The following is a 17639-nucleotide window of genomic DNA, read 5'->3' as shown; positions in this document are numbered from 1 at the left end:
TAAAAATTTGTACTCTTTATAAAATATACTAATATATATAAATATACTAATATAATATAATACATATAACATACAGTAGAACATTGTTGACGCATTTCAACTATGTATAGTCCTTAATATTTGAATTTAAAGTATCAGAGTTTTATAGAAAATTGCCTATTATGTGTATGGTGCAGTGTACTGGTTTCTAACCTTACTAAGTCGTATTAGTGTTTAATAACAGTTTCAGCATTGGCTACAGTGAAATTTTGTTATCTTGTTAATAATTAATGCAAATTGTTATATGTATATTGGCAGAGAAGAGTGCATAAAAGCATAACGTTAATTAAGTATTCAAGCAATAATGAATTTGAGTTTTTTGAGAACTTGCATTGAAGAATTGAAAATTATATCAAAACATGCTAGATGTTTACATTACTTGGAAAGTTCCAAAAATGTGTTAATGTCATCTAGATCAACAAATACACGTACTAATTTGTATGATTTTTTACCCAAATTGTATAATATAAACAAATTTTTTACTGGCGATATATTGTTAAAAAATAAAGACCGACCTAGCAATAAAAAATCAGCGGTACATGTTAATCTTAATGAAATATCTGATATCGTAAAGGTAAAACGTATGATGTCACAATTTGATGGAGCAATTGAAAAATATAAAGATGAAATGGTAAAAAACTTAGCTGTACGTACAAGAGTAGGTGCTGTTGAAGAGTTGACTATAAGATTCGAAGATGAAGAACATAATCTTGAAGAGCTTGTAGATATTAATCGGAAACCTAATATGATATTGCTCAATGCATCTGCATTTCCACAAATAATCCCAAATATTTTAGAAGTTTTGTCAAAATCGAATATGAATTTAAATCCACAACAAGATGGTACAACAATTTATATTCCATTACCTAAGTAAGTTCCATTAATATTAAATGCATAATTTGTGTTGTTTTTGTCTAGTATTAATGTTGTTATAAAATTTTATAGAGTCACAAAAGAACATAGGGAAAATTTGGCAAAAACAGCAAAACAATACTTTGTTAAATGCAAAAATATTATTAGTGATATAAGAAACGAACATATTAGAAGCTTAAGAAAAGAAGAAGGTTTACCAAAAGATTTAACATTTAAAGCTGAAAGTTATATAAGTGCTCTACAAAAACAATATGTAGATAAAGCAGAAGAATTGTTGAAAGCAAAACAGAAAGAACTTTTAGGTGAATCATAAAAATTTCAAATGTATGATTGCAAATATGTGTATATATACGTGTATATGTGATAAATAATGCTCGTAGTGTAATAAAAATTATTGTTATCTATTTTATTGATGTACTAATAATGATTTATATCATTGCATCATTTTAAATCATGTTTATAACAATTTCTTGAAACTAATATGGAATAACTAAATAAAATTATTGGCGATTAAATGGTATTTTTATAAAGAGTAAGAAGTTGACATCGCTGTTCTATTTTATAATTTTATAATTCGATTTTTTTACTATATGCAAGACAATATATTTTTTGTAATATTGATTAACCATTAACATAACTGGACTTAGAAAATTGCCATTCTATAGTCCATTTATATAGTATAGTTCATTTATAGTCAATATTTTTTCTAACATAGTCTAGAAGAGCTTCGCAAAGTGATTTTGTAGCAGTTTCTAAAACTTCTTTTCTATGAAAACTTATGCTAAGTCGAAGATAATTATGAGATTTCCCTGAATATGAGAATAGTATTCCTGGTATGGCGGATACTTTGTATTTTTTCTGACACCATTGAATAAAATCGGTGGCATTTATTTCTACAAATAAATTATATTTTCATATATTAGAAATTTTCTTCATGATAATAATAATCATAATAGAAAATTTTAGATGAAAATATATTACCTAAAGGAAGATGAATCCATACAAAGTAACCACCTTCTGGTCTTTTATATGAACAGCATCGTGGTAAATAGTAGTCCAATACATTACATAATATTGATAGCCGTTCCTGTGTAAAATATACTTAGTTATTTTTTAGCTGTGTGTTTTACGTACATTTTTAAATATACCTTTCGTTATTATTTATATAAATTTATATCTTAATAAATATAATTGTGGAAGGATGGATATTTCAATGTTGTACAGAAAACAATAATTTTAGATATTTCAGTTTAGTTTAGAAAATATACCTTATATATTTGAGTTAATTTATCGAGATAATTATCTTGCAGATTTAGCTGTAGTAAACTTGTAACAATACCGGAAACGTAATGATTAACTGCGCCACCATTGCACAAGATTCCTCTAGATAGAATACTTACATATAAGAGTTAAAATAGCAGTACATGCTAAAAAATCTTTAGAAATTTTTTGTGTTTAAATTTCATAATTAATACTTGTTGTGTTTAATACTTGATGAAATGAAAAAAGTAGAATAAAAAATAAGTGTCATATTTACGAAAGTCTAAAGATTTTAGCAATTCGTGGACTACATTCAATCCATCCAAAGCGAAGTGCAGGAGAAAAAATTTTTGAAAACGATCCATTTGATACAATATTGCCAGCTTTATACTCAGGATCCGTTTGTTTATCATAGCAAAATAATCGATGTGGCGGTAAACCGTCTCCATAATACAGTAAATTATATACATCGTCACAAGCTATTAATATAGAATTTTTTCGTGCTATTTCAACAAGACGCTTACAATTTTCTATTAAAAGAAGGAGGATTAAAGTCACATCTGGAATTTTTAATAGATTTTGATAAGACGTATCAATTGTAACTTGCCAGGTGGTAAAGTTGATCCAGTCGGATTATGAAAAGTGGGAATCGTGTAAAACATAGCCCAAAATATTTTTTGCTCATTTGTTAAAAAATTACCATTGCGTTTTTCTGCCACAATTATTTTTTCATTATTTAACTTTTTATGTTATTATGTAGTTAACAAAAAACAATCAATGAAAAATAAAAAAATATTAAATATGTCTCAATTGATATAATTTTATTCTAATCAAAACATTAAATTTGACCAAAGATTTATAGGATGGTACCAGCCTGATTAAATATGCCGATTAGATATGCTAAAATATGATTTTCGCCTTTTAAACATAATTTTACATACAGACATTGATTATTATTCGACCGAGAAAAAAATAAACTCGTTATGATAGTACCTGCGACTATTTTCATTAATGGAAATTGTCCGAAAGCATCTAATGCTGTCATGTAAGTAACTTCTTCTACAAAAATTATCCCGTTTGGTGAAAGAATGGTATTTAACAAAAGTTGTAAGCCATGCGAAGCTCCGCATATTAAAATTAAATTTTTCCGTTTCACAGGATCACTGTAACGTTTGCTCAAAAATTTTGCCAATTCTTCACGACACTCCCATAAGCCTACTGTGATGCCATATTGAAACAGATAATACTTTCCTTCTTTCTTTTCTTCTTTCTACAACGAAATATATTTTAACGTATATTAACAATAAAATATTAGTATATTAACAATAAAACGTATTGAAACGTGTAATGTAGTACGTAATGTATTAAGTTTTTACCAAGCGATGATCTGTGACTTTTTTCATAATTTCTACACAGTTTTGGAGCAAGTCAGGACCGGGAACACCGACTGTTAAGTTTGTTGATTCTTCATTGTAGACATTAAATATAGAATCATCGTCGAAAAGATGTCTCTGATAAGGATCACTTATTGTTTCTATGTTGCAAGTTGTGTATTTTCGATAAATAATCCAATAAATTTGATGAAGATTTTTTTTTTTGGATAAATAAGCTGTTAACTCCTCTTCTACTCTGATTTACCCACCTTCTTCCCTGATATATTTATTAATTTATGTATAAAATCTGATTCATAAGTAAATATAAAAAATATGATTCGATGATCGTTCGTTTAGTCTTATAATAGACGTTACAATACAATAGACTGTGATGCTAGCAGATTAAAACATTAATTAACGAAAGCAATTGCAAATATCGACGATATATACTTCCGTTTATTTATGTCGAATCATAAAAGCGCTTATTACATAGCAGAATCCATGTTTCCTTGTTGACGGACAAATAAATAATTAATTAAGATAATTAATTTGCTAAACATATAACAATATAAGAACACAAAAGATAAAAATACAGTTACACGTGTCTTATTTGAAAACATTTTCATTTTTTTTTTTTGTGAGTCAGTATCATTGTCAAACGGGATGAAGAAAGAGAACAAATCGTCAGGTTTCGTAAGAATGATGATGGTTCTTTATTACAATAATTTCTTTACGATATATAATGATATTATAAACTTTTATAAGTTCTATGTCCACAACCGAATGGCAAATGCAATTTCTCGCAGCTATTTTATCCCGGTTATCGAACGGTATTGTACAATTTCAAATTCACACTTGTTTTACACGGAATCGTAGAAACGGGAACAATATGGGCAGAAGCATATGGAGAAACACGTTTTCTCATTCTTCCTTTTTTTCCGACGGGAGTATCGAAAATGGACGTGTACACGTTTCTCGAGGTACACGTTGATCTGCTCGGCAACGCAATCATTACACATATAATATATTACAAATGAGAAATCAATAACGTAACCATTAATAACGATTAACGCAATGTACACGATACGTATTGGCTTATCATTCTTAAGGGTAAAAGCATGCATTTCTTGTGTAACGAGGTTACAAATTCGTGCAATTGTATTGTTGTGAAAAACATGTCGTATATTAGATTAGACAATTTTTATTTCTGAAACTCGGTCCCATTTCATTACAGAAACTCGTTACAAATTTCATTTTATTACTCGTATCGTCACGAATGAGATCGGGATCTCGTACACATTCATACACGCTTTTCCTGCTAAACGAACGCATTGCCTCGAATCATTTATTTTCTGATTTTCAAAATTTTGATTTAACACGAATTCTCTGTCAATGAAACGTGTTCATCATTTTTTATTTCTTTTTTTCTCTCTCGCGTTCCCTGTATATAACATGGCACGTCCTAATCCTATGATTACGCGGCACAGCGTAACCCCGTATAATTCGCATACCGGCGCTGCGCTTTTAGTTATTTCGTCTACGTCCGTTTCTTTTTTCGTCCGTTTTATACTCGAAAAGAAAAACAGATACAGATTACTTAGTTTATTCAAGTACTTTCCGTTTTCTACGTACGTAGAATATCTTACGCGCTAACCACTAATCTATTTACACAGACGCGTTCCTACATAAAAAATCGAGATACTTCCGTGCGCTCTGGCCGAGGCCAATTTCATTGGTCCCATGTACAAAAGGCGATGGCATAAAAAAATATAGGGCATCGTTAAACATTTAAGTAGAGCCGCGAGACAAGAATCCTAGGAAACGGCAAGCATCTAAATCTTCCTTCGTTGTCTTCTCAAGTGTTTCGTTCGATTTTACCTCGATGAATCCCTGGATTCCGGTCGATCTTCGCTTGCAACTCGGAAACTTATTACCATTTAAGCAGTAAATTAGGACAATTCGTTGTACTGTCGTAGCTTACTGCGATATATAAGAAGAAGGGAAGCAAAGATAGATCGATAAACGATTGAGATGTTCCTTTTAAGTGTCCTCGAGTAATAGCAGAACGTTTTTTATCACAGTCAAGGGGCGAACCGCACAGATGTTCCGCGCCACGAGGCGGTCTGAATATTCGTTACATGTCTCGAATTTCTGAACGGCCCCGATGTGCATCTCATGATACGTGCTCGATCGCGTAAAATAGAGATCCAATTGAATTTACACACACAATTCCGGTTTTAGGGAACAAAAGACAAGAGTAGCGGATAATTTTGAAAGATACGTGTCCACCTTCGCGCTTTCATATAATCCTCTGTGCTTCGACATTTTAATATAAAACATGCGTAAAACGAGTCAACAAAATAAAAGAACACGATGAACCATCAAAGTGAGCCATCGAAGATAGCGTTAGAAATCGAAGACAGAGATAGGAAAGTAACAATTGTTTATGCCATTTACTGCACGTCGTTTCCCTAAACTTTTAGTAGTCTTGTAGAAATGGTAGACAGTACTTTTTTTTTTCTTTATTTACAAGCCACCGTGAATGGCACATTAAGATTATCTTTGCACTACTTGTTTATCGTACACGCGCTCAACAACGATTTTACAGTTTGTAAGGCGCGAGACATATATTTTTATTCGTTCGCGACAGTCAGCTCGTTAAGAAGGAAAATTAGCACAGTTTCACACGTTTTACGTCTAATCACAATCAAACACGGCACTTTCCAGCGAAGTGTCTTTTCTAAGTACACTGTGTAGTTTCCTCGAATACGAGGAGCCGGGCTCGTCCGCCATTCTATGTTCATGCTATCACCCGTTGCGTTTGAGATCAACGGACGATCGAATGACACCGGCTTTCCGATTCTAACTTGGAACCTTAACGGAACAGTCCTTATTCGATGTAAGTTTTAGGAATCAAACGGTCGTCTCGTTCTTCCTAAGGGGTTTTAGCGGCTGCAATTCCCGTTCCAGGCGATCGAAATCGTTGTAGTATTCATGGTCAGATTCTTCTTCCGAACTCCTTTGTCTCACTTGAGAACCAAATGTTCCGTTCGTTAGAACCTTTTCCAGATCAGGCGTCGGAATACCTAAAGTTTGCGGGGTTAATGGTCCTTCGTCTTGGGACATTATATACTCGGGATTATCTAACGACGTTTTCCCTTGAATAGTTAGGAATTCAGGATACTTTCGGTAACCGTTGTTGACTCGCTTTGGTTCCATTTCTAAAAACGATAATGTAACTTGAGAATTGTTTCACGGATATATATGAACGTATTATAATTGTTTGGAAAGAATAAGTGTTTTTATTTAAGTGATTTAGAGAAAGTGTTTCGTGCTTACCCGTAGGTTTGGAGTCACCTATGAGATCCATGTATTGCGTTGTATTCGTTGGCAATTGCGGCGATGGCATCAAATAATCATCTTCGTCTAATGGCAAGTCGAGCTTGAGATTACCTACTTGAGCCTGCTGATGCGCAGAATTTATTTCGCCGTCGAAACAGTCGTCTGTCACATCGCAATCTAAGTAAACAAAAATGAAATTAATCTTTGACATTGATTCATTTAAATTTCTTTTTATTTTACAAAATATTGGTTCTACCATATTGTAAAATTCCATTTATTTAAACTCGTCGAGTAATCAACTCACCTCTCACAACGATCATCTTCAACGGGTCCGAGCAATATCTCGAACTAGTAGTGTCCGTGCCCACGATGTGTCCGCAATGACCATTCGCAGGCGCGTAATGCCCGTGTTGACCGGAATTTCCTGGTTCGTGCGATATATTTCCGTTTCTGTGATTAGCGCCATACCTCAACAACTCTCTGTCTAAGTTTTGTTGGTTCTGAGGCGTGGGTGAATCGGTGGTTAGGGGTTTTCCATTGGGCCAGCAAGCTTTCACGGGTGTATTTGGCGGAGAGCCGGAAGTACTGGATGCTGAAAGTCCTGGTGGGATGGGAGCCCTTGATTTTGGTTGTAGATACTCATCAGCGTCTACCAAGGCTTCAGGACCGTCCATGGCTGATGCAAGATTTCGTATCATCTCCTTTTCGTCCTAACAACAAAATCTCAATTATTTACCGCCCTTGTTACGACGAACAATAATTAGTTAGAAATAAGCATCCATTTGGAAATTTTTGTAGTAAAGAGAAGTGTTCTGAAATGACATCGACTCTTTCTGTATTATATACAAAGAATGAAGTAATAAAACATTAAGCGGACTTTACCAACCTGCAGTGTATACGAAGGTAGCCTCATGTATTTGTCGCCCTTGATAGCAAGATATCGGCCAGGATCTCTAGACATCTTGGCAAAGTCTTCCGCCAGTTCTTTGAAGCTAGGCCTCGACTCAGCATCCAACATCCAACATTTAATCATAATCATATACACGTCGATCGTACATATGGCCGGTTGAGGTAACCTTTCGCCTTTTTCCAATAATTCTGGCACGTTTCGAGCAGGCACATTCTCATACGGTCTACCGCCATAGGTAAGAACCTCCCAGATGGTCACGCCGAAAGCCCAAACATCCGATTTATGAGTGAATACTCGATGTTGAATGCATTCCAAGGCCAGCCACTTGATCGGCATCTTTCCACCGGCAGCTTTATATTGTTCTTCGTTGATGTCCAATAGCTTGGCTAATCCGAAATCGGTAATCTTGACACAGTTAGGTGTTTGCACAAGAACGTTCCGAGCCGCAAGGTCTCGATGAACCAATCTTCTTTCTTCTAAATAAGCCATCCCTCTGGCAATCTGTGTGCACCAATTTAGCAACGCTTTCGAGCCAATTTTGTCCTTAAATCTCCGCACGAAATCGAGCAAACAACCTAAAGGCATCAATTGGGTCACCAGCATCATCTGCGACGTCATGCAAACAGCTAGCAACTGAAGTAGATTCGGATGCTCCACGCTAGCCATGATGTAAGCCTCGTCGAGGAATTCCTTCGAGGTATTCGCTCCTGTACCATTACCTTGCAAGACCTTTATAGCCACTGGAATCTTCACGTTCTCCCCTTCTGGCACCCAAACTCCTTTATAAACGTTCCCGAAAGCACCGTAACCTAGAATTCCACCTTTTCTCATCTCTTCTTCTTTGATGATACGTAATTTCGCTAGATTTGGTTTGACGCCAGTTGGACGAAGAGGTTCGTTGTCGTCCAAGCCGGTCAGAGCCATTGTCATTTTCACAGTGTTTTCTTTGGCTTTTGCTCGTACACGCCAGAAGTACATGATTATGGCCGCTATTACGAGGAACACTAGAGCGAATATCGCAATGCCTGCTAAGATAGCTGGTTGAAGTTCGTTTTCTACTAAACCCACAGTTTCCAGTGAACAGTACGGTTCACTGTCTGGATTGAAGATCTTGTGCGGATATTCGGGAGTACACGTTTCCGTGCAGTTGAAAGACGTGGTGTTTCCGTCTGTATCTCCGTCCTGGAACGAGAAAGTAGACTTCGATGATACATTCAAAGACTAGCTTACATTTGATAGAATTTTCGTAAATCCAAGTCTTCTTTTTCATTGGATTAAAAATTTATACTCTGTAAAATTTGCATTTACTGAAGATCAGTATATCACTTACAATGTAGATCTTGTAGTTTCGACATTTGTAACATTGATTTGGGCCCGGTCCGAAACATCCTCGACACTCGCTGTAGCATGGTATACAAAGTTGAGTATCGGCATCCGTGAAATGATCCGCGGGACACTCGTCTTCGCACTGTTCACCCCTCTTGTATTTTGTACATTCTTGGCACACGTGCTCGTGAAAACCGTATCCCGTGCACTTCTTGCAGCGAGAGTGACATTTGCGACAAACAGCCTTGCCTGCAAGTGGTTTCAGTGGTCCTTGCTCTTGAGGACTCACCCACTCGTAGTAATACCCTTTAACAGAAAAATTTTTGTTAAGTTACTGAATATTATAACATTTTTGCACGTAAGAATGTTCTCTACTCGCATGTATTCAAAATTAAATAATTATGTAGCAAAGGGGGTTTCAATTTCAATTTCGTCGTATTCCGATGTTGGTAAGTCGTAGAGGACAAGTAGACGATCGTCTTACGGTTCGGACAAACCGCATATTACCCATCCTTACATATAACATATACGAAATCCAACAAAATTGGTATCGAGAAAAGACATTTTCACAGGATTACTCACTTTTATTATTTAAAATTTCAAATTGAAAGTCATAAGTACATTTATAATATTTTTCATCGTATTCAGTTATAAGACGCATTTTAAAAAGTTACTAGAAAACTGTGAATGAAAAAGTTAGAAACGACAAATTGAACTTATTAAAATCGTAGAATATTAAATTCGTTCTTAAGATACTGCTAGAACTGAGTTCGTATGAATTTCATTTACTTGAACAAAATTTTTGTTGCGTCAATGAAATGTCGATTACGCGAAAATTTTTATTTAAATCGCTTAAAGGTGAAATTACAATTTTAAGTACAAGGAATTTGGTGAACTGAGATACCAGTTCGTTCTTATGGAAACGAAATAAATGGAAGATCACCTACCGTCAGGACAGGGTTCCTTTTTCTGCAGACAATTGCCATTTATGATCGCCTTATCGCAGCTGTGGCATCCATTAGGGCCTATGTTGTTTTCAGGACCGTCGCAACCACCCACACAGTTTTCGTGACAACTTTTGCACAGACCGTTGTCATAATACTTCGAGGACGGACACTCTGGCACGCAGTACGGTCCATCTCGGGCGTGTTTGCATTTCTTACAGTGCTCGGCATTCGGTCCTGTGCAAGAGCCATCGCACTCCTCGTGACACACCTTGCAGGTCTTCTCATCCGCTCGATAAATTCTAGATAATGGTATGAATTTCTTTGAATTATTTGTCCCCTGGACAACCAAATAAGGGAAAACAAAGTAATATACATGGAAAGAGAGCGAAAGCGTGCGCACGTGAAGCAGAAAGTTAAAGCCTTCTCAGGTATTTGCAGTTTACCTTCGATCCACAATCTGAGGTAGGCAAATTTGATATACAGAAATGTGTTATTTACGGTACGATGCAATTGATATGAATTTATGAAGTATTTTTGAATATGTTCGAGATTAATCTTACCCTGGCGCGGTGCAGTCTTGAATGCAATCGTTTCCTAGAATGAAGTTCTTACAGGATAAACACTGTGCCGGACCGGGCCCCCAACAACCTTCGTCGGAACATTGCTCGTCGCATATTAGTCCATCTTTTACTGTAATTGTACAAGGTATTTGTATATAATATATATTTATATTATAAATTCGTGCAATATCGGTATTGTTTCATTTTGGGAATTATTAGAAGCTGAGTAGGCATTGCTAGAATAAGTCGTGCGAAGGTGTACGTAATGGAAAGTATATGAATATATAAATAAAATATTTCCAATATTACGCAAATTACTACGCAACACGATAATTCTTGAAATTTAAACGCTCCAAGTATAAACTATATTATACTTCTCATTTGATGGATTAGAAAGTAATAAGTAGTAAGTAACACTCACTGCATTCGCTTTCGTTCCGATTGTTCGATAACAAGCTCTCATGCTCCGATGATTTTTTGATTCTAGTCCAATTGATACTTTGCGCGTAACACAGATTCTTGTTTTCCAATATTGCTATCGATCCGGAATAGATCTTCTTGAGAGAACTGAGTCCGAACGAGACCAATGACGTTTTCACCACGTACAGTGATGCAAAGTATTCCGTCAAGGTTCTTCCACCTATCACCTCCAGATTCCGGAAGTACGATAAATTCTCGAAATCCTTGTGGTCCCCTTGGATGTTTAAAAACCCTGTGATCTCCTTCAACGTGCTGAACACCTCCAGCTTATCCGGATGCATTTTTTCGTAACGTTTGCCGAAACTGAAATTCGAATACACGTGTTGGAATCCTTGAAAGCTTTGGTCCAGAATCGTGATCGATCCTTCGATGATGGTGCAGTCCTTGAAACTGTCGATATTCCCGGAATGTACTTTCTCCACGCCTTTGCAGGTTTTTGGGCAAGGTCCGTCGCAGGGAACGCATTCTCCGTTCAACGCCTTCTTCTTCGGCGGACAAGATCTTACGCAAGCTCCGTTGTCTTTCAGAAGGTGTTCTGGACACCTTCTCACGCAGGTTGCACCATACGCGTACTTCCCGTCAGGATTAGCCTCCCACGAGTACGTCGTAGGATTGTACCTGAAACGATCGTTGTAATCCTTACTCGGTGCGGCCAAAGTCATAAAACTTGGGAGTTTCCAACTTTTTAGCGAGTGTTCCTTATACGATACCGTACCGGGAAATCGATATTGGCAAGCGGGAAAGATTTATCGATGATAAGGATACTGTTGTAAAACGCGTTGCCGGGTTCGAAACGCGTGGTAAATCCAAGAAACGCGTGGACATCAACGCGGGTTGATAGACCATTCTTGCGTTTATAGTTTCCGACTATTCGCTCGGATGTAGAGGCCACGAAATATCATATCATTGTTACAGGACATTATGGGGGGATTGTTGGAAAGATTCTTTACGCAAAGATATTGTTTTCTACGATATGCAAAAGATTTGAACAGTGGATTCTATTATTTTAACCATATATGTCGGAATTAGAACATTTACTTTTCTATTGTGTTTGATGTTATCATTTCAATTTGATCATTTAGGATTCAGGTTATACGAATCCGCGCGAAAAACCGCAGCAAGGTTGACAATAACGCGCAATGTTTTAAAAAATGCTAAACATTCCATTAGTACGATAAACTTCATATTTAGATATTTGTCGATTTTACTTGTCAATCAAGATGTAAATCCGAACACAATCCAAATCTGTCCTGGTTCGCGAGGAGAATACAACGAGATAGTCCACGACGGATCAAAGAGATAGGGATCAATCTACTTACTTTTGCATGGGCGGACATTCCTGGGTGCATACACCGTCGTCGAAGAAGTTCTTGCAGGCGATGCAGTCGCTCTGTTTCGGGCCTGTGCAGCCACCAGCGCAAAAAAGATGGCAACACTCCCGCGGATTGGGCCCGAAGCACCTGCCCTGCCAACACTGAGGCGAACAGTTTGTCTTGGAATACTTCTGACAGTTCTCAGGCCCCTCGCCCCAACAGCCTTGCTCGCAGCTCTTATCGCATGGCGGACAGGCGCGTTCTGGCGACGTGAAATTGTACACGTAGGAGTACGTTGCACTCGGACCGGTGATTATTTCTTCCCAGTTGATCTTTTGGATGTGGCACAGGTTGTAGTTGTTGTATATGCCCACGCTGCCATTGAGGATATCTGGCAACGACACGTGTGATTTAGTTATGGTGTATCATATCGGTGAGATTTCAGGTTTGTTAACCCTTTACACTGGAAGTGCTCCTCCCAGGCACAGACGATATTTCGGCAAAAAGCTCGAGTGCAAATGATTGATTAAGAGTGTAAGGGCTAAAGAAGGCAGAGGGACAGATGGAAGAAAAGGGGGTGAAGGGAAAATCGAAAGATTCGTTTACCTCTGAGAGCCGGCATCTCCAAGTTCTGCATCTGACACATCGTGACGAATAGGGCGAACTCGGTGTCATGAATGGTAAGTTTGAAGAGAGTTCTGCCCCGTATGATCTGCAATCGCGGCAGAACGACCTTTTTGACGTCCACGTGGCTGATGAGCACGTAACCGGTGACCTCCCGTATATACTGGAGAAAGCTGAGGTCGAAAGTCTCGTTCTGGAGCCATGTGATCTCCAGGTTGCCGTCGACGTAAGTACAGTTGGTGTACCGGTCTCGAAGATTCCGATAGTGATGTTGTTTGTTGGATGGAACGGAGAGGCGGCCATTGGTTCCAATGCAAACTGCAACAACGAAAGGAAAAGCTTTTAACACAAATACATACGTAATAAATTATTTTATGTCATCGAATGAGAAATTTCATCAAAGAAAAAGAAAAAAGATAAGTGCAATAGAAATACAAGTAAGTAATTTAATAGTCTCCAAAACGATTCAGACACTTGTTTTTCAGTAGAGATCTTCTAGGTATCATTTGAATGTTTATGTTACAAAAAGGATATCGAATTAAATTAAGTACCATGTAAAAATATTTTTATATTAAGATACAGCAGTGGTCGATAGTGGTATACTCGCGCAGTTTAAAAATCACACTTGCGAAACGTTCTTAGCTATATAATTAAAAGGTTAACGGTCTTCGTGTTCCACAATTTATATGCGGTTGAACAAGATACTCAAATGTCAGTGTTTGAGTAACACGTGTAGTAAAGTGCAATAAAGCTTACATTGTACAGTAGGACTATTGATCCAGCTACGGTGACATTTCGTAAATGACTAAGATATAGACTGGTCGCACGACTTCCGTACGTTGACGGTTCTCTGCGTTCATAAGATCATCGAGTGGAACGGTCTAAGGTTGCCACCCACATCGTCGAAAGCGCTTCTCCGATCTATAGATAGCTTTCTAAGCTTTGAAAGCAAGCCGTGGCAGTGGGCGAACCACTTCCATAACACGCGTGCACACGCGCCTGATTTTGTTGTACAACTGACAACTACCGTACGTATCAAAGTCCTGCATCGAAGATCTTGTGACCACGCTTTGTCTATCGATACTGTACGTACACATACGATAATTATTCGGACGATACGTGTCTTATACTTTGTTTCGTTTCAGTTAAACAAGTTCAGTAAACATTTTTGCTATCGTTATTGCAAATCGAAAGAACTTAATGATTATTAATCCGTTCTCATTACGAAACATATCATACACCATCTTTAAAGACAAGTAGTTAATAAGAATACGATCGAAGAAAAAAATTTGTTTGAATCCTTAAAAGTAGTTACTTGTTATAGTTATGAGAAATAATCCGAGTCGCTATGTACCCTCAAGACGAGGGACTCATAACCAAAATTCTTCCTTCGGCAACCTCCATACAATCGTGTTTAATTCGAGCCGAGTAGTTCTGAAACTCGTTCGCCAAAAACCTTAATAACCTCAATTATGATCCGTGCGACCGATCGCGCCGCCAATTTCTGTTCAATATCATTCATAACTTCGTTAATAACCGGAACATGGAGCGGCATCGAGGTAAGAGTGGACGCGCCCTGAACAAAAACGATCGCCAATGATCGACAGACGTCCGAACACGATCCGCCGTCTTCCCTTTCGGATTTCTTCATCTGTTTACGTCTTTGTCCCGGTGTGGCGACGAGATTCGGCCCCGGAATCGTACCGTCGCCCGCGTCGCGGCGCATAGTCGCACGTATCGGCCCCGACTCGGGGAATTCGGTTTTGCTGCGTAACGCGGATCGCAAACGGACGCGACGCTGCGTTCCATCAGCGGTCTTAATCTGGTCGACCGATCGGAATCATGCGAAAATAATTGCGCAACGACATCCTTCTTGCGCATCTCGGTGGCCACTGCGCGTAAAAGAAGGCCAGACGCGACGAACACGTCATCGGGAGAGTAGGACGTATAGGGGGGCGAAGGTGGAGAAAAGAAGGGAAGAAGCGTCGGAACAACCGGACCCTGGTATTTCGTACTGACCAGATGCTGCGACGTGGCTTGTGCAAGACGAATGCAGAACGCGCGTACCAGCCCACGGCGCCACAAACTTTGAGAATGCGGATCGACCGTGGATCTGCATCGCTGCGGGATTCTTGCCGGCCAATAAGCCTCGCGGCCCCCTCGAACGCGTTTTCTGCGCTTCGACCGCTTGGAAGATTAATGTCCTAATCGTTGTGGAAGATAAGAAACAGCGAGGATTTCTTGCGAAGGAGACACAAGGACTAGCTCCTGATTGCGATGTTGGGAAGAACGTTAGCTCGCGCAAGAAGTTCATTAGGGTTATTTAATTTGTCGACGTTTGTCGATGGGACCTTTTCGCGTCCACGTTTGCAGCTCGTTAGGCAAGTTTGTCGTCTGTGATAGAAATTAGTTAACGACAGTGCTTAAATAGTAGTCAACCGAGGTTATCGTTTTATTCTGCGTCGCAATATGTTTTTCTTAACCTTGAACAGTACGTTGAGTTCTTTCGTGGTACTGAAAGTAACACACCGTTTTATGAAGAATAGAAGCGGGTCGACTTACGCCACTGGCTGATCATGTACGTATTTGGTGCATTGTCAAAAATTCTTGTTCGGCATATCGGTGTAAATATCGACGTTTGTTCGCATATAATTCTACTGGCTCGATTGTTAGCCGCGATATTGGTTACGTTCGCGTAGAACAAGACTCGCGATCAGTTGTGTGTAAAACTAGTTGGAAGACGACTTCCGCTAACCGGAGGCGCCGTCGGCTTCCTTTTCAGGCAACGCCATGTTCAGGACTCTCGTACATCACCCTGGCTCGTCTGTTCGCCTGTTCGTTTGTTATTTTACAACAGAATCGTTCCTTTCCACCTGTGTGTTTCCCTTTTATATTCTACACGACGTGTGCGCCTCTCCGTTCCACTTTGCTCCGTGACGAGCAAGACGGTCGTACGATGGAAATTCTTACGGGAGGAAGAATATAAGGAGCACTGGTTCCGAACCCTCCGGGGACGTGTCCATCTCGTTCCTCTTCTTCTCCCCGCGTTTCTTCGGAACTTTTCATCGGCGCCGTGCGCTCACGCTCTCCGCTTCTGGTCGTGGAATCAACTCCAATTCCAAGAACTTTGTAAATTGTTCGATCTTTAAGCGTTCCAATCTTCTTCGATACAGGAAGAATTTTGCCTGTTTAATTCATATTTTTACGAACATTTTCATGTCGTAATATATCATAAAGTGTTAACAGTTTCCGTTCTCGATAAAATTCGGATAAATGGATAGAAGGAACCAAAGAAACCATATTGTAGAATATTACCAACATACGCGTTACACGCTTAGAAACGCTTCAACAGTAAGTCTCTCCAATGGTCTACTCCGTAGGATCAAAGTAACTCCGAAAAGCCACAAGCCGTCGTAAAAAACCTGCGATGCAACGCAACTCTTCGCACTTTGGCCCACGCATCAGAAGCGAAGTCGGAGGTTTCAGGGGGAGCGCGAGAGCTTTCACGAGGTTTCGAGGTAACAAAATTACGAGACAGCCGATGCAACCGCGTCGCGTCAAACAGAAAGTTATGTCGCAATGAAAAAAAAAAAAAAAGGAAAGAAAAGAAAAAGTAAGAAGGAAAAGAGGAAGAAAAGAATAAAATAAAAAAGAAGAAAACAGAAGGGGTACGCATGAGATAACCGAGCGAATGGCTGGACCCGTTTAGTCGGGGGAGAAAAGTAGTAGTTGGGAGCGGTGAAGAAGTGTCGGTCGAGGTCGGCCAGCCAACACGTTCTCTCTCGTTCTCGGACCCAGGGTCCAGCCACGAAGTCCACCGGCGAATTTCGAGCCCCGTAGGGCTACGGAAACGTGGCAATTATCTTCGACAACGGGGTTACGAAAATTACCGGGCCAACTCCTCGGTCAGGATTAAAATTCTCCTAAATTTACGATGCCTGCACGCTTCTGAAAGACAATGGCAACGTATCGATTACGGGGTAGGGGGCGCGAGTTCTCCCGTAGTTCGCCAATTACCTTTGCCGAGTTCTAGGAACACTTGTCAAGGTGTCGATTTTCACACGCCGCGCGTGTCTTTAAGTTGATGTTTATAGGAATAAAATTGGTGAATTTAATGGCGGTAGCTTTTAACTCTGCTACGTGCAGGCTTAAATTTTAAATGCTAATTTTCCATAAATACATAAAATCTCAGTCTAGTAATCGTATATTCGCTATACCGCACGCAATAACCCATATGTTTCGTCTTCGTTCGATTCCTTATTTACAAATTTCACCACCTCCCCGGCCGGCTATTTGATGCTCGGATCACGCAAACGAGCCACCGTGTCTCGTGGCGATGCATAATGTATCATCGATGGATCACCATGGAGGATGTCGGAGCCGCGAGGATCACCGGCGAAGAAAGCCATCGCCACGTGGACTCGCCAATGAGTGAAGCTGTCGACAAAAAGTTCGAGTCACCGGCTCGTATCTGAGAGGAAGAACAGCCAGAAGGAAACAACACGAAGGAAACGAGCGAACGAGCCGACGACGGCCGCGAAACCGAAATCCCGCGGCGAGGGCTTCTTCTGTGGGCGCCGGAGTTGTGCGCT

The 17639-nt window shown here is 39.1% G+C and overlaps 3 protein-coding genes across 7 annotated transcripts in view; 1 reads left to right on the top strand and 2 right to left on the bottom strand.

The window, feature by feature from the left end:
• Window positions 1-68: 68 nt before the first annotated feature.
• Window positions 69-1249, top strand: mRRF1 (mitochondrial ribosome recycling factor 1). Its single transcript, XM_069132266.1, has 2 exons — window positions 69-909; window positions 985-1249. Exons 1-2 carry the CDS (start codon window positions 344-346, stop codon window positions 1223-1225), a joined length of 807 nt encoding a protein of 268 aa, XP_068988367.1. The 5' UTR covers window positions 69-343; the 3' UTR covers window positions 1226-1249.
• A 259-nt stretch (window positions 1250-1508) lies between these two features.
• On the bottom strand, window positions 1509-4048 carry LOC138189730 (uncharacterized). Its single transcript, XM_069131862.1, is given in 8 exon segments — window positions 1509-1805; window positions 1894-1999; window positions 2181-2295; window positions 2450-2702; window positions 2780-2977; window positions 3151-3442; window positions 3549-3801; window positions 4035-4048. Coding segments are annotated over 8 exon segments (1440 nt in total). The 3' UTR covers window positions 1509-1596.
• Egfr (epidermal growth factor receptor) overlaps window positions 3982-17639 on the bottom strand; it is a 178227-nt gene continuing 164569 nt past the window's right edge. For all 5 annotated transcript variants that reach the window (XM_069128748.1, XM_069128729.1, XM_069128720.1 and 2 more), the window contains 10 exons: window positions 13030-13365; window positions 12430-12814; window positions 11052-11728; window positions 10631-10760; window positions 10071-10369; window positions 9128-9429; window positions 7774-8979; window positions 7192-7597; window positions 6885-7064; window positions 3982-6766 (listed from right to left, as the gene is read on the bottom strand). In XM_069128748.1, coding sequence (XP_068984849.1) covers window positions 6459-6766; window positions 6885-7064; window positions 7192-7597; window positions 7774-8979; window positions 9128-9429; window positions 10071-10369; window positions 10631-10760; window positions 11052-11728; window positions 12430-12814; window positions 13030-13365 — 4229 coding nt within the window. In that variant the 3' untranslated portion in view covers window positions 3982-6458. The remainder of the gene's footprint in view (window positions 6767-6884; window positions 7065-7191; window positions 7598-7773; window positions 8980-9127; window positions 9430-10070; window positions 10370-10630; window positions 10761-11051; window positions 11729-12429; window positions 12815-13029; window positions 13366-17639) is intronic.

Source organism: Bombus flavifrons, chromosome 2 (assembly GCF_040668555.2).
Source record: "Bombus flavifrons isolate JBK064 chromosome 2, iyBomFlav1_principal, whole genome shotgun sequence".
Taxonomy (NCBI): domain Eukaryota; kingdom Metazoa; phylum Arthropoda; class Insecta; order Hymenoptera; family Apidae; genus Bombus; species Bombus flavifrons.
Note: the sequence above shows the minus strand (reverse complement) of the source record. Positions and strands in the feature narration are given on the sequence as shown.

Coding starts and splice junctions, on each gene's coding strand:
- mRRF1 (XM_069132266.1), top strand. CDS start 344: ATGAATTTGAGTTTTTTGAGAACTTGCATTGAAGAATTGAAAATTATA. Junction 910..984: donor ATTTATATTCCATTACCTAA/GTAAGTTCCATT, acceptor AAAATTTTATAG/AGTCACAAAAGAACATAGGG.